This window comes from Crinia signifera, chromosome 5, assembly GCF_055691185.1.
Source record: "Crinia signifera chromosome 5, ASM5569118v1, whole genome shotgun sequence".
Lineage (NCBI taxonomy): Eukaryota > Metazoa > Chordata > Amphibia > Anura > Myobatrachidae > Crinia > Crinia signifera.
In genome coordinates this window covers 16,072,099-16,086,543 of record NC_139221.1, presented here as the reverse complement: position 1 = coordinate 16,086,543, position 14,445 = coordinate 16,072,099, and the positions used below count along the sequence as shown (strand labels likewise).

The 14,445-nt window shown below is 42.8% G+C and overlaps 1 protein-coding gene across 6 annotated transcripts in view; it reads left to right on the top strand.

The window, feature by feature from the left end:
* The window catches only part of CSMD3 (CUB and Sushi multiple domains 3), a 969,186-nt gene that overhangs the window by 760,009 nt on the left and 194,732 nt on the right, over positions 1–14,445 (top strand). For all 6 annotated transcript variants that reach the window (XM_083186712.1, XM_083186713.1, XM_083186711.1 and 3 more), the window contains 4 exons: positions 7,332–7,450; positions 9,046–9,115; positions 9,761–9,877; positions 12,772–12,981. In XM_083186712.1, the coding sequence (XP_083042838.1) occupies positions 7,332–7,450; positions 9,046–9,115; positions 9,761–9,877; positions 12,772–12,981 (516 nt within the window). The remainder of the gene's footprint in view (positions 1–7,331; positions 7,451–9,045; positions 9,116–9,760; positions 9,878–12,771; positions 12,982–14,445) is intronic.

Genomic DNA, 14,445 nt, shown 5'->3' with positions numbered 1-14,445 from the left:
TGACATAGCGCCGTACACCAGCCAACTTTGACCACGCTCTAAAATTAATGCTGAAGTTCGGAAATGATTATTATATTCTAAGGAGCATTGTCGTTTTCTGGCTTCTGTGCCATATAAATGTAGACAAATGTAAATCTAGTTATATATTAAAACTAATTAACATGACAACAACAGTAATGTCAGCACTGGCGGCTGCGCTCGCCCGAGCATAGCAACACTGAAATTTCTCCCTCGGCTGTGCCAGCTCGCACAACACTTGAGTTCCCCCCACAGAGGAGAGGAGCAGTGTTTGCCAGTTATTATGTACTGAAAACTCAGATTTATTGGTTTAAATATTCTTTCCGTCAAATTTTACTAAATGCATTTGTTTAATTATTCTAGCGTCTCCTTTGCCTTTTATTTGCCTTTACATCATCAGGAACAGTTATTTTCCCCCTTTGTACAGAACAAAACATCATTCTGGATATAATTATAGACCATGCACAGAGCGCAGCGGTGCTATGTGTTATCCACAGTAGAAAAATTCCCAAAACAAGCAAGCAAGCAATGGCGTTACATAGAATTTTTTGTAACATTTCAAAATTCTGGTTCTCAGAGTATTGCGTATTTTTAAGTATTTTGATTTAGTAAATGGGCAGCCCAGTTCAAATTCAATTTTTCTAATTTAATTTTCTAAAATAAACGAAAACAAAAAAAAATGGTTACAGATTTATCAAATGTCTCTTCCTATCTATATCTTAGTATGAAAAATATTGTAGAATTGCATCCTTTTTTGTATATACTCACTGTATATTTTTTTTTAAGTGGCATAAACTTTATTAGGAAGAGAGAAAAAAAAATGTTCAGATGTCCTAATGACTTTAATGCAGCTGATAGTTTTGGCTTGAATTCACCTAGAAAAATCTTGATTATTTAATTACTGTAATTAGTTTGCAGATTTTCAAGCAGCGTCAAAAAGAAGTTAATTAGAAAACATGAATAGATAATGTTCACTGAACTCAAAACACCTGCTGTTTAGCAAATGAAATGTTGATCTATTAATGTTTCCCAGACTTTAAAATTTGCTATTAACAATAATATGACAGGTGCTTATATTATATAATACGTTTTTTATTTTTATTTTGCATTTGAATAACACAAAGAAAAAAAACCACAGTGGTATTTTTGTAAATACATACCGCATTCACATTATTTCATTATTCTGAAAAATATACAAGCCACGTTTAGTTATCTGACACCATGGAATTAAAATGGATTTATTTGCCAATTATCACCACCAGCACAAAAGAAAAAAGAAAAAAAAAAGAAAAACAGAACGAGAAAGTGTTTTCCATATTTATGATAAATATAAAGCAGATGATAATTATGTATTTACTATACTGTAATCACAACTATCTGCTAAGATCCTTGCAAATTAACCTTGGTGCATTAGGTGTCTTCAGAGTTGACATAAACAGAGTCCACTGGTATATAATTATAGTGGTTTAATTCATTTTAAAAAAATGAATACACCTGACTATGGCCCTTATTCTGGTTGGTGCGGTCAGAGCCGCACACGGGGCTCCGGCCGCACAAACCAAGGGCCGCCCACCAGACGGATCGCCACGGCCGTCCGTACACGGACGGCTGGCGATCCGCACAAAAATGGTGGAGGCTACGCCTCCACCATGGTGGGAGCTGCCCCCTGCCTTCGATGGTCGACGACCATCGAAGGCAGGCCCGCACGCCGCGGCAGCTCCCGCAAGCTCAGACCACACGGACAATCGTCCGTGTGGGAGCTTGTAAGGGGGCTGAAAGCTGACATCCGGCGACGTCAGCTTTCCGCCCCCATGTCATGGTAATGAGGGCGTCATGCCCTCATTACCATGCATACGCCCCGCGTTTGCATGGGAACGCCCATGAAACGCGGGGCGTACACATAGGGAAATGAGGGGCTGAAGCCCCTCACGCCCCTATACGCCCCCTTTGCGGCGGACGAAATCCGTCTGCGGCGAAGGGGGCTGCACATGCGCAGAATGACCTCTGCGCATGTGCAGACAAAAAACATCGGCGGTACGGCCGCACGCGGGCCGTACCGTGCCGATCAAAATAAGGGCCTTTGAGAGGTCCCACAGTCTGTTAATGGATTGCAATTGCAAGCTTCATCACAAACATCAAAGAACATTGAAATCATATATTATAAGAAAATGTTATTGAAAACCATGAGAACAATCAAAGACATTTAATAACACTTAACTGACTGCCCATCATAGGAAATAAAGTAAATATGGAATAACTCTGGACTTTTTAGGCTGTGTAGACACTAGAAAAATGTATTGCTGACTCAAGTGACAAATGATATACATACAGTATCGATGGTGGATACTGCCTACAACATGTACATGCACACACATACACACTGATGTTATTTTTATGTTGGAAACCAATTAACCTACAAGTATATTTTAAGAATATAGGAGAAAAATGGAATATCCATAGGAAACACACTCATGCACAGGGACAATATAAAAAGTCCATAAGTAAGGGCCATGGAGGCTATCAAATCCAAGAAAATGTGTTTGCTACTTAATGTTCTTCTTCTTGACTGTCTTTACTGTTATAAAAAATCTAGTTGATTTAATCGCGTTGGGCATGATTCAGACCAATTTAGTCAGAACTTGTATTACCGTCTCCTATCCTGCCTCCGTTCCGATCCGTTCCTACTTACAGTATCCTATTGTTTTTTGTTCGTCCACCCACCTCCTTTTAGTATGTTAACTCTTATGAGTAGGGCCCACCTTCCTCACATACTCACCCTACCTCTTTACCTCACCTGTGCTCCTGTCCTGTTCTTCCCTTCCTCTACTTCATCTTCAGTCTCCTCGACAATTCCGACACCTACTTCTGAACTGATGCTGATTTTAGTTCTACCAGCTATACCCCTATTTATACTGTATTTTATCAACACACCCTGTACCTTACCTTGAAATTTGTTTTTTGTTTGCTATGTACGGCGCTGGGGACACTTTGTGGCGCCTTATAAATAAACGTACTACTACTACTTACCGTTGCTGAAAAGGGGGCGGGCGTTGACGTCATGTGATGTCAGCCGGCCACCCCATTCAGGCATCGGCGCGCATGTGTTCCCAGGGTAACGTCCAGCGTTTTCATGGGAATGCCCAATAAAATGCTGCATGTTCCCCTGCTCCAGCCTCCTATCCTCCCCCCCCCCCTTTGCCCGCCCACTCTGGAGCTAACTGCTCAGTTAGTGTGACACTCGCCTAAGCCGTTTGCTCCCGGATCTTGCATATGCGCATAATTGCGCATGCACAACCCCCCACCATCGGACAATGGTCCAAATTCAGGCTCAAACTTACAGGTCTGAGACGGTCGTCGTTATTCCAATTGCATCAAGATTCAGAATTGTAGAAAAATGCAATAGTATCTCTTTAACATGCGGAGTAGTAAAATAATGCAGTCGGCCAAACCTGGACACACAGAGGCCCTGGTTTTGAAATGATGTAGAAGGAAATAAAATATTGTCACGTCCAACTGTTTATTTAGTAAAGCTTGGTGGGTCCAGAATGTCTCATTGTTGTAAATTCCGGTGACTGCAGTGTCTCTCAGCGACAATAGACCCAGGATGTGTTCCAGAATTATGCAGCTGGTCTAGTAGCTAAGCTGATAACAGGGATATAAATGCTGATAGCTAGACTCTAGTAATTTGTATGAATTCAATTAGTATTACCTGCAAACAGAGAAAGACATTTGTCAATGTCAGCGTTCCATACAAAATTCCATTACTTTCAAATGTTGTCCATAGTAAATGGGATTGTGGTTTCATTTAACCGTCTCCAAGTAAAGTGCTTGAAATATAGCCTGCTGATCTTCTCCGATCTTCACCATACAGAGGTCCCTCTGTCCACTGACACTGCATTATAGAAGACAAGCTCTTCTCTACAAATACATCATCTCCTCTTCCAGTTCGCCCCAGGTGCCCGGAGGCAAGATAAATATCGGTGCCCCCCCCCCCCCACACACACACACACGCACACACACACACACGCACACACAACCTTATATAAATATCTGTATGCATGTATTTATGTAAATATATATGCTAGGAGGGGAAATCAGCCACAGAAGCAATATCCACGGCTTTCAATTAACTAATTCAAACTCGCAGGCGGGATAGGTGCCCCCTTGGGAGCAGGAGCCTGGTGGCTGATTCCTCCATTGCCTCCCAGAGTTCTGCCTCTGTCATCTTCTATAACCTTGTATTATTCCATAAAAATAGTGGCATTATAATAATATTAATTCTAATGCTTGAAATAATAAATAGTTACAATAATAAGAAGAATATGTTCATATACAGTACCAGCAGTTCTATCAGATACAGATCAATAATGTTATGTCATCCATTATTTTATTTCCCATACATAGAGTTTCTATTTCCAATCTATGTTTTTTTTGCTGGCTTTTATGAATTGCAATATAATTATAATGAGCCCTATTTAATAATATTCAGCAGGATTGTATATCTTGGTCTCCCTTTTTCTTCCATGAGTCCCATGTCCTAAGAACTTGGATAAGATACCTTGTGGATTATCCAGACATGTTTATTTATTAAGTCAAGTGTCGGCTGATGAGTTCAGAAGATCTCTACAGAACCCAGAATACTATTATCGCAGATGCAAAAATCCCTTGGAAAATGGTAGCCGCGGTATCGGTGTCCACAGGAATGTAGTGCATGTGCCACGTTCCCGGAAACCAGCACACGTGCAGTTGACTCTGCACAATGCCAGAGTCTACTGCACCGCCAATCAAAAGGGTAGATAAAACATTGCCTCTTAAGATGGATACCACTATAAGATTATCTTTCCAACCTGAGTGGTTGAAATGGAAATCTGGTAATGTCTGAGTACAAATTACAATCAACTATTTTTACTGCCAAAAGCTGGATATTATACACTCATTTGCATAAATTGGTTAAATCCAAAGGCTTCAACCAATTTATCTGAATGACCATTTTTATCTGTTTTCCATGTTAGGGAGCAAACTGTCAACTGTTATTTGTTCCCATCCATTACCAAATGTTCATTATAACCAGTCAGATTCTAAAGATTATCTCATACATCCCAACATGACCTATGCCAGGAGGGACAAACTACTCTACTCCTAGACTTTCCTCTTACTTTATGATTGCTGTCACCTGTTTTGAACAGGTTATCTAATAAGAAAGGTGTTTCACCACAGGTGATGGCAATCATACATTAAGAGGGAAGTCCAGGAACAGAGCATTGTGTCCCTCCTAGAGAGGGTCATGTTGGGAGGTATGTAATCTTATTGTGTGTATCCAGGTTTACTGGGCTAGGTAGAAATGTTCTACAAACACAATTAGAGCAGGACCCCTCACCTAAAGGTGCCTATAGACTATGCACTTAGCCTGATAAATCGGGTGAAATCGGCCCAAAATCGCACGTGTGTGATATTTGATCGGATCCGATGCACAATCCTGTGCGCATCGGATCGGATCAGGAGGTCGGACGTGCAGGATGTATGATAACGTCCATCCTCCGGCAGCGAGTGGGCAGCGGAGGCTATTAGAATGTTAAAATAAATGACTGCCCGGCGGATGCAGTGGCAGTGCTGGTGAGGAGCAGTGGGGCGGGCAATGGGCAGCAGGTGCAGCGGCGGTGATGATCAGTTTAGCGGGCGGGCAGCGGCAGCTATTCGAATTTTAAAATAATGTGTCAAATGACTGGCCAGATTTTGATTGGCTGAGATAGAGCACTCTCAGCCAATCAGCGGCAGAAGGGAAGGAGGCCACTGATTGGCTGAGAGTGCTCTATCTCAGCCAGCCAGTCATATGACACACTATTTTAAAATTCTAATAGCTGCCACTGCCCGCCCGCTGCACTGATGATCACCGCTGCTGTACCCGCTGCCCGCCCGCTGCACTGATGATCACCGCCGCTGCACCCACTGCCCGCCCCACAAACCTCCCCACCCCCCACCGGCACCACCGCTGCACCCACCAGCACCGCCGCTGCACCCACCGCCTGCATGCGATTTATCACATGTCAAAAATGGCACATGAAGTGCCAAATTGTATGTGAGTCTCCCAGGGAGCTGCCAGGCGGTTCGCAGGAGAGTTGGGTCTGACTCGTTCCTAAGACAAGTCTGCCTAATGTATGGGGTGCTTTACTTCCAAAGAGTTGGTGCTACACACAATTCTACAAACCGAAGACTTCCACGGAAAAACAACGCTGTCCCACCAAACAGTATCAACCCCAACAAAAGCAGGCACAATGCAAGCACACTACAACAACAAGGAAATAGAGGGTGAGGAATACAGGGGTAGGAGGATGTTTCCACCAGCAGACTAGTTATATAAATCCTAAAAATCCCACCCCAACTTTTCCTGATTTGCTGCTATCCAACGCAAACTGTCCATCAATAGAATAACTACACATAACCATATGGGCAGCATGGACGGTATAATGGTTAGCATTACTGCCTCACAGCACTGAGGTCATGGGTTTGATTCCCACCATGGCTTCCTCCCACAATCTAAAAATATACTGGTAAGCTGCCCATGTGCAGCACATACTTTTTGTACCGTACGATGAGATGCACGGGAGCGTGCATCTCATAGTACAGAATGGACGGTCCGGGAACGGACCTTCTATGGGCAGCTGTAGGTTAATTCGCTCCTAACAAAATTAACCCTAGAATGTCTGTGTGTGCATGTACATGTGGTAGGGAATATAGATTGTAAGCTCCACTGGGGCAGAAACTGATGTGAATGTTCAATGATTCTCTGTAAAGCGCTGCGGAATATGTGTGCGCTATATAATAAACTGTTAATAAATAAATATGCCATATGCCTTAAAATGCCATGAATATAAAGATACGAATTTGTCTATACCCTACATGGTGTTCTTTATAGCTTAACTCTACCCTGCCTTAATGTACAGTGCACCACTAGAAATGTGAGAATAATTGATTTTATCCATTTTTGTACTGTATGTTAACCTTTCTTAAAGTGCCAAAAGTAACGACTGAACTTTCATGACATTTAGGGCTCCAGATGTTACTGCTGCCTTGTTCCTAACTGAAAAACAGTTGGTTGGGTACAGACCAGGGGAAAAATGTTATAAAGTTTCTAAAGATGAAAAGAAGTAATGTTGCCATAGCAACCAATCAGGACTCAATAGAGATTTGAAAGAATCTGATTGGTTGCTATAGGCAACATCACCTCTTTTAATTTTTAGAAGCTTTATTAAATGTACCCCCATCTGTGCTGTCACTGGTGTCAAGTTGACAATAGTACTTTTTCTGTTTTTCAGCTATAGGCCTTGACTCGTGTCCGGAACCACTAATGCCAAGTAACGGGATAAAAGTCGGTGACCGATATATGGTTGGGGATGTGGTGTCATTTAATTGTGACCAGGGGTACTCCCTTCAGGTAATGCAAAACAGCTCATTTTATTCATTTCAGATGTGTTCCTACAGAAATTATTATTGATGGTCATTTTTAATTGTAGACCAGAGAACGCGTTCCTCAAGGCAGCCCAACAGTCCAGGTTTTAAGTATATACAAGGCTTAGTACAGATAGTTAAATCCGATTCACTAAATTCTAATGAAGTTACCTCTGAGCACTCATGGATATATGGGACCATTCGGACAATGTTTCGGAACCTCTGTAGTAGACTGATGATTAAAGATGTTTTGGACCATTCAATAGGTAAAAGAATAATGGCATTAGTTAAATAGTGTGTGGAATTATTTGTCAACAGCATGTTTACAGTCATCAAGTCGACATTGGGGTGTCAATATGAGTGGACTTTCAGGATGCAGCAGGTCAGCAAGTTTTACCAACGGTCCATGTTTTTCAAATCACCTAGCTGGAGCACAGGTGTAGTCATTACTAATTGTCACATTTTCAAAACTGCTGCATTCATTTCTTCTATAGATCCACAGGTTGCCTGAAACACATGAACTGTTGGTAGATCTTGAGGACAGGTTTGGCTACCTCTGTTGTACAGATTCACCGGTTATCTGGAAAACATAACCTGTTGGTAGATCCCGAGGACTGGGTTGGCCACTGGTCCCCATGCTGACATTTTTATGTTGCCTCTTTGAATGTCGACATGGTTACTATTGACCATACAAGTGGATGCCATATCTAAATATTCTAGGTTAATGTTTTCTTAGACAATTTATCCCAAACCTTGGGCCTTATTCTGGTCGGTGCGGCCGGAGCCGAATATGCGGCCAGGACCGTGCGTCCTAAACCCCGCCTTTCGTACGGATCGCTCACTCCGTCCGAATGCGGTAAGCCGCTGACCGCACGGAGCACGAGTGTATTTCTTACGGATACACCTCCTCCATCTCTTGGAACCTCCCCCATCATTCGATGGTCGCAGAACATCGAATGCAGGACCGAGTGGTTCGCCAGCTCCCGCAAACCTCAGACCACACGGGAATTTCTCCGTGCAAAAGCAGGGATCTGGGTGGGCAGCTGACATCCGGCAATGTCATATGTCCGCCCCCTACATGTGCGTCACGGCCGCATTACCATACGTACGCCCAGCGTTTTCATGGGAACGCCCATGAAACGTGGGGCGTATGCATATGGTAATGAGCCAAACAGCCCTTCACGCCCCTCTCCACCCCCTGTTCGTAGTGTACACATTTCATGCGGAATTTGGCCGTGCGTCCCGTTTGCACATGCGCAGAGACGCCTCTGCACATGCGCAGACACAAAACATCGGCGGCACGAATGCACACGGACATTACCGCACCAACCAGAATAAGGGCCATGGTACTGAATGTCCACCCAGCAGTAGACTTCAACCTGCTCTAAATCTCTAAACTCTCAATGACAATCTTCTCTGTTGGTGTCTGCTGATGCCAGATTCCTCCTGTGCTCCGTTTCCTCATCTTGGTGGTGGCCATAGTGGACATACTGTACCAGCATGGTGTATTTTTCTAATATGATCCTAGCAGAATCATCCATGTCACTAGATGATTTCTCAACATTCCTATGTTTTCCGCAGGGTCATTCTCACATTACATGTATGCCTGGTCCAGTGAGAAGATGGAACTATCCTATCCCTATTTGCATTGGTAAGTGCAAATTATTGAAATGATCTTGTCAGTTTATCTGATTAACATAGTAAATGTAAGCAGCTGTGTAAAATGTTTTTGTCCAAAATTATAATTATAATTAATGATCAATAAATCTCAAAGCTTTAATTGTTGCTAATAGGTGGAATTCAATGGTTATTTCCTAAGAACATTGATTACAGTCAATTACAGAGCTGTTCATTTGCTAAGATGTTTATAAATATAACAGAACTTGACCCCCAATGAACAATCCCGCACTCATCTGCACTGTGATATCCCCGCTTTTGCCCATATGGCTCAGCAAGCCGCACCATGGCACAAGATCAAAATGCTTCACCATGTTCTCCCTAATGCTTTATATGAGCCACGGGTGTGTGACTTCAATGCATGAGCATGGCAGTGGTTGCGCACCTTTTGGCACGCATGTTACACTCACAACATGGTGGAGCTCCATCGGTATTTTCAGTTGCAAGATTATTTCTCTTGACGTAGATTTATTTCCTGGCCTTTTATAGTTTTATGAATGGATTTGACTTTTATATTTTATCTTTGCATTGCGTAAATGTGATTAATAAACAAAAGTTGACTATTGACTAGTTCATCACCTGTTGAGATTAAATATAATGGTTTGTCACTCTCTTCCAGCTCAGTGCGGTGGGGCTATGTCTGACTTTAGTGGTGTAATACTCAGCCCTGGATTTCCTGGAAACTATCCAAGTAGTTTAGACTGCACATGGACCATCAAACTACCCATTGGGTTTGGTAGGTGTCTACTCATATGTATGTTGCTGCGAACCACTTGTGGCACCTTGTAAATAAATTATAATAACATGTTGTAGATGTCTCGGAATTTGATATAAAAATAAAATAGTGTATTTTTGTTTTCACACATATGTACATTCAGTTCACTGACTGATCTTACCACTTATTTAGTTGACAGAACAAAGCATTTCTTATGAGAACGAAACATTGTCTTGACTAGAATACAAAGGAAGGAATAATTCATACAGTACATATGTTCTACCTTGTCTAGACCAACAATTTTTTAACACTAAAAGCCAAATACGAGTTTCCTTAGTGCCATCATCATTGCAACATTTACCAACATTTACCAAAGTCTCTTCATTATCCTTCCACTTCTGAAACTAGTCTGCTCAGGTTAGAGCGATCATTTATATTAAGGACAGAAAGACAAGTTTCAGAATTTTGGGCCGATTCAGAACTGATCACTTGGCTGTAAGTGTTCGGAGCCAATCGATCAGGTCAACACTGCCCCGCCAGTCTGTCCCCCTGCCCCTGTGCATGGCTACAAGTGTGTTCACTGTGTTGGAAGACTCTTGACTTATCATACATAGAGAGGTCAAGAGTTGCCTACACTATAGACTACAGGAGTATGTCAACTAGACGCCTTTGCTGTATTGACCATAATCAAGCAATAGCCTTTCAGTTTAAATCCAGTACAAAAAATGCTTATACGGTATATTATTGTGTATGCTCTCAAAATGTATAGTAAATAAAAGGAGAATAGTGTAGTACTGTATCTTCCATAACTCATAGCCAGAGCTACCATTTACAGTATAGTATGGTGTAATGTCCTCCATAACGCAAATTGATTAGTGTCTTCCACAACTCCAACCCAAAGGCAGAGCTACTGTACAATAAGTACTATGTTGTAATGTCTCCCATAATTCCTACCCAAAGGCAGAGCTACCATATGAAGTATTGTGTAGTGCCTTCCATAACTCCAACTCAAAGGCAGAGCAGCCATAGGTACTGTGGTGTAATGTCTTCCAAAATTCCTACAAAGAAACAAAGCTACCATAATGTCTTCCATAATTCCTACCCAAAGTAGAGCTACCATATGTAGTTAGGTGTAATGTCTTCCATAACTCAAAGGCAGAGCTAACATATGTAGAATTGTGTAGTGTCTTCCAAGACTCTTAGCCTAAACTGTAGATACCATATACTCTATTTAGCATTGTGTAATGTCTTCCACGACTCCTGGCCAAAGGTTCTGTAGCGCTACTACAATATCAGTGCATTCTACTCCTAGTGGGTTTTAAGATGTTAGTGAGACCTGTCTTCCCTGCCAAACTATGTGGGTATGAGGGTTTCTATACCTGATTTACAGATCCTTTAAAAATCCATGTGTCCATCTGCACCCATATGCTTACCCTTTGCCCTTACGCTTATCTCTGTCTGCGGTATTTCTATTCTCTTTGTTGGTGTGATAAAGTTGAAGCATTGATGAAGTGATGCACAGCACAGTTACTGTAAATAATGTGCGACATGTCGTATTCTGTGCATTACTATGGCCGATGCGCATTCCCACGGGTCAATGACCCCCTCTGTCATCTATACTGTACATGCAATACTCCTGGATATGGTCACTGAAGATATATTTTGTCCTGGCGAGTTCAAGGGAAATCATTAACAATATCGTACATAGGGCCTGATTCAGATCCAATTGCTGGGCTGCAATTTTGCAGCCCGAGCATTTATTGAACAACCGTGTATGCTCACAGTACACAGCGCACATGAGCAAACTGTCCCTGCTGACAAAGCCAGCAATGGCTAGCCATCGCTGGCGGTACGCAACTTGATTGACAGGTGCCAGGGAGAGATGCTGGCTACTTCAGTGGCTTCCTTCTCTCCATGGCCATTGCAGCGCCGAGTAAGTCCTGGCTTACTCGGCACAACAAATGGTGGGGAAAATAATTTGATGGTGAATGATTCAGAATGGTTTACCCTTCCATGTGCACGGCTGCGGTCATTTTGCAGCCATGCACATTGGTGGTTTCCTTTGTGCAAGGCGGTATGTAGTGGCATTTACAGATGCTTCCAGGGGCTTGGTGATTCTATTGGCAGTTCCCGCCATCCTCCAGGCCCCGCCAGCCGTGTGAAGGGGGCGCGCGCAGGAGACGCTTGTGCGCCCCGTTCCAACAGAGATCCCCTCCGCCATCTGCCAGCTCCCCAGTCCCCACCGCCTCCACGAACCCCCCCCCCCCTAACCCTGCCCATCTCCCTGAAGCAGAGACAGGCAGGGTCCAGATGCCCAACCGCCGACTGACTGGGACTCGTGGGTGTGAGAGACGTTTGCGCATCCCAGCCTAATGAAGTCCCTCTGCACCAGTGCTCACCAACGGGATGTCCTGGCGAGTGCCGGCAATGAAAAAGAGGGGCTCCATCTGTACCTGATTGGTGGGCTCTGAGAACTCACAGCCCATCGATCATTTCTGAATCAGGCTAAAAGAGCATATTGTCTAATGTTTAATAGTAATCAGCACTTTGCAAAACTTTCCAAAACATCTTCACTTTTGCAATTTCAGACTCAATTAAAGCCCCCCCCCCCCATTTCCAATTATTAGAGCTATTGCACATATAATAAGGAATATCATAGGACAAGGTATCCAAATGATTTTCTATTTATTTTTATGTACCTGTAGGTTGTTTCCTATTTAACGTAACAATAATGAAGTTTTTCTCACAATCTTTAGTTCCTGAGCTGTGTGCCACCACCCCCCACCAACAAAAAATGCTCACAATCCATAAAAAAACAGCAGTCGAGCAATAAACAGCTTGAAGCGTGTTTCAAATCTGCTCCTTTAATTAAATGTATCGTTAAGTAATGCAACGTACGTGATTTATCTTATCAGGTGTGCATCTACAATTTGTCAATTTCTCCACCGAAACAATACACGATTACCTAGAAGTACGGAGCGGATCTGCAGACATTGGCTCGGTAATTGGCAGATTAAGTGGCCCTCAGGTACCTGCCTCGCTGTTCAGCACAACCCATGAGACCATCTTGTATTTCCATAGTGATTATTCACAGAACAAACAGGGATTTCACATCATTTATCAAGGTAAGCAAGACCCTTTGCTATTCAGATGCAATCAATAAAAAGTATTTTATTTTTTTAAATCTGCATTTACAAACTTTGTTCGCAGCATTCTAGTAATAATTTATATGTGAGCCTGGGAAATAAGGCGCTCAGAGACTTGTGCGTAGGGGAACTACGAGAAGAGAATGTCTCTATCTTGGCTGGGAATCATTATTCTCTAATGTCTAACCACTATGCTGAATGTAATGTATATTTTTGAAATGTAAAAGACTGACATCAATCACTGTGATAGGTGTACGCTTTTTAAATAATTGCTCTTAGAAAAATAGTGCATAGCGATGTGGGCTCATATACTGTATTTGTCATTATATGGCATAAGATGCACTAGGAGCACAGTCGCGTCTACGCCAGAGTCTTCTGCGTATGCTCAGTTCCAACTGCACATGCGCAAAACGCATCCATGAATCAGGCCCTTAGTTTAAGAGGGCGATAGGCGATTTTCACTATTCTGCACAGTGGAAGGTTTTAAACTGCAGTCTAAGTGATGATAAACGATAATAATAATAATAATAATAATAATAATAATAATAATAATAATAATAGGTATTGGGGAGGTCGGGGGGGGGGTCAGTGATGGTTCAGCTTAGGCAACGGAGAACAAAGGCATGTCGATCTTAAATTTTCAGAATTAGGCCTTATGTGCACAGGACTAAAGTCCTAATTCAGACCTGTTTGCTGCTGCGCGATTGAACAGGTAGACAACGCTCCGATATAGTGAATACCCACCTTGCGAATTAGTGCGCTCGTTGCACAAATGGATGTGAATGGCTAGCAAAGAATTTGTACCCGAGCACAAATGTCCAAATCCCGCTCGCCATTGAATAGTTTTTACACTGGTCACCACTCATTGTAAGCGCTGCGTAGCCCTGGGCTCACTCTGCGGCTGCGATGAATACAGACATATCCGGCTTTGAGCTGACGTCACACAACCTCCCCTTGAACACTTGGATGCCTGTATTTTCCCTGACACTCCCATCATGTTTTTGGGCATGTTTAGCGTTTTTCGCAACACTCTCATTAATCGTCCGGTTAACGCCCCCCCCAGATGACTACTTCCTGTCATTCACGTTGCAAACAGCTAGCGTAGGAAAAAAGTAGCAGTAACAAAAACAGTTATTTAAATCATGCGCATCCCCAAAAAGCTAAAGCCGGAGCCCAGGTAAATAGCAGCCACTCACCGGAATTCCATAAGAAAGAGAAGAAGACTCCTCCTTTCCTGACCCTAATATCCCCAGCTAACTCTGCCCATAAGAAAGAGAAGAAGATTCCTCCTTTCCTGACCCTAATATCCCCAGCTAACTCTGCCCATAAGAAAGAGAAGAAGACTCCTCCTTTCCTGACCCTAATATCCCCAGATAACTCTGCCCATAAGAAAGAGAAGAAGACTCCTCCTTTCCAGACCCTAATATCCCCAGCTAACTCTGC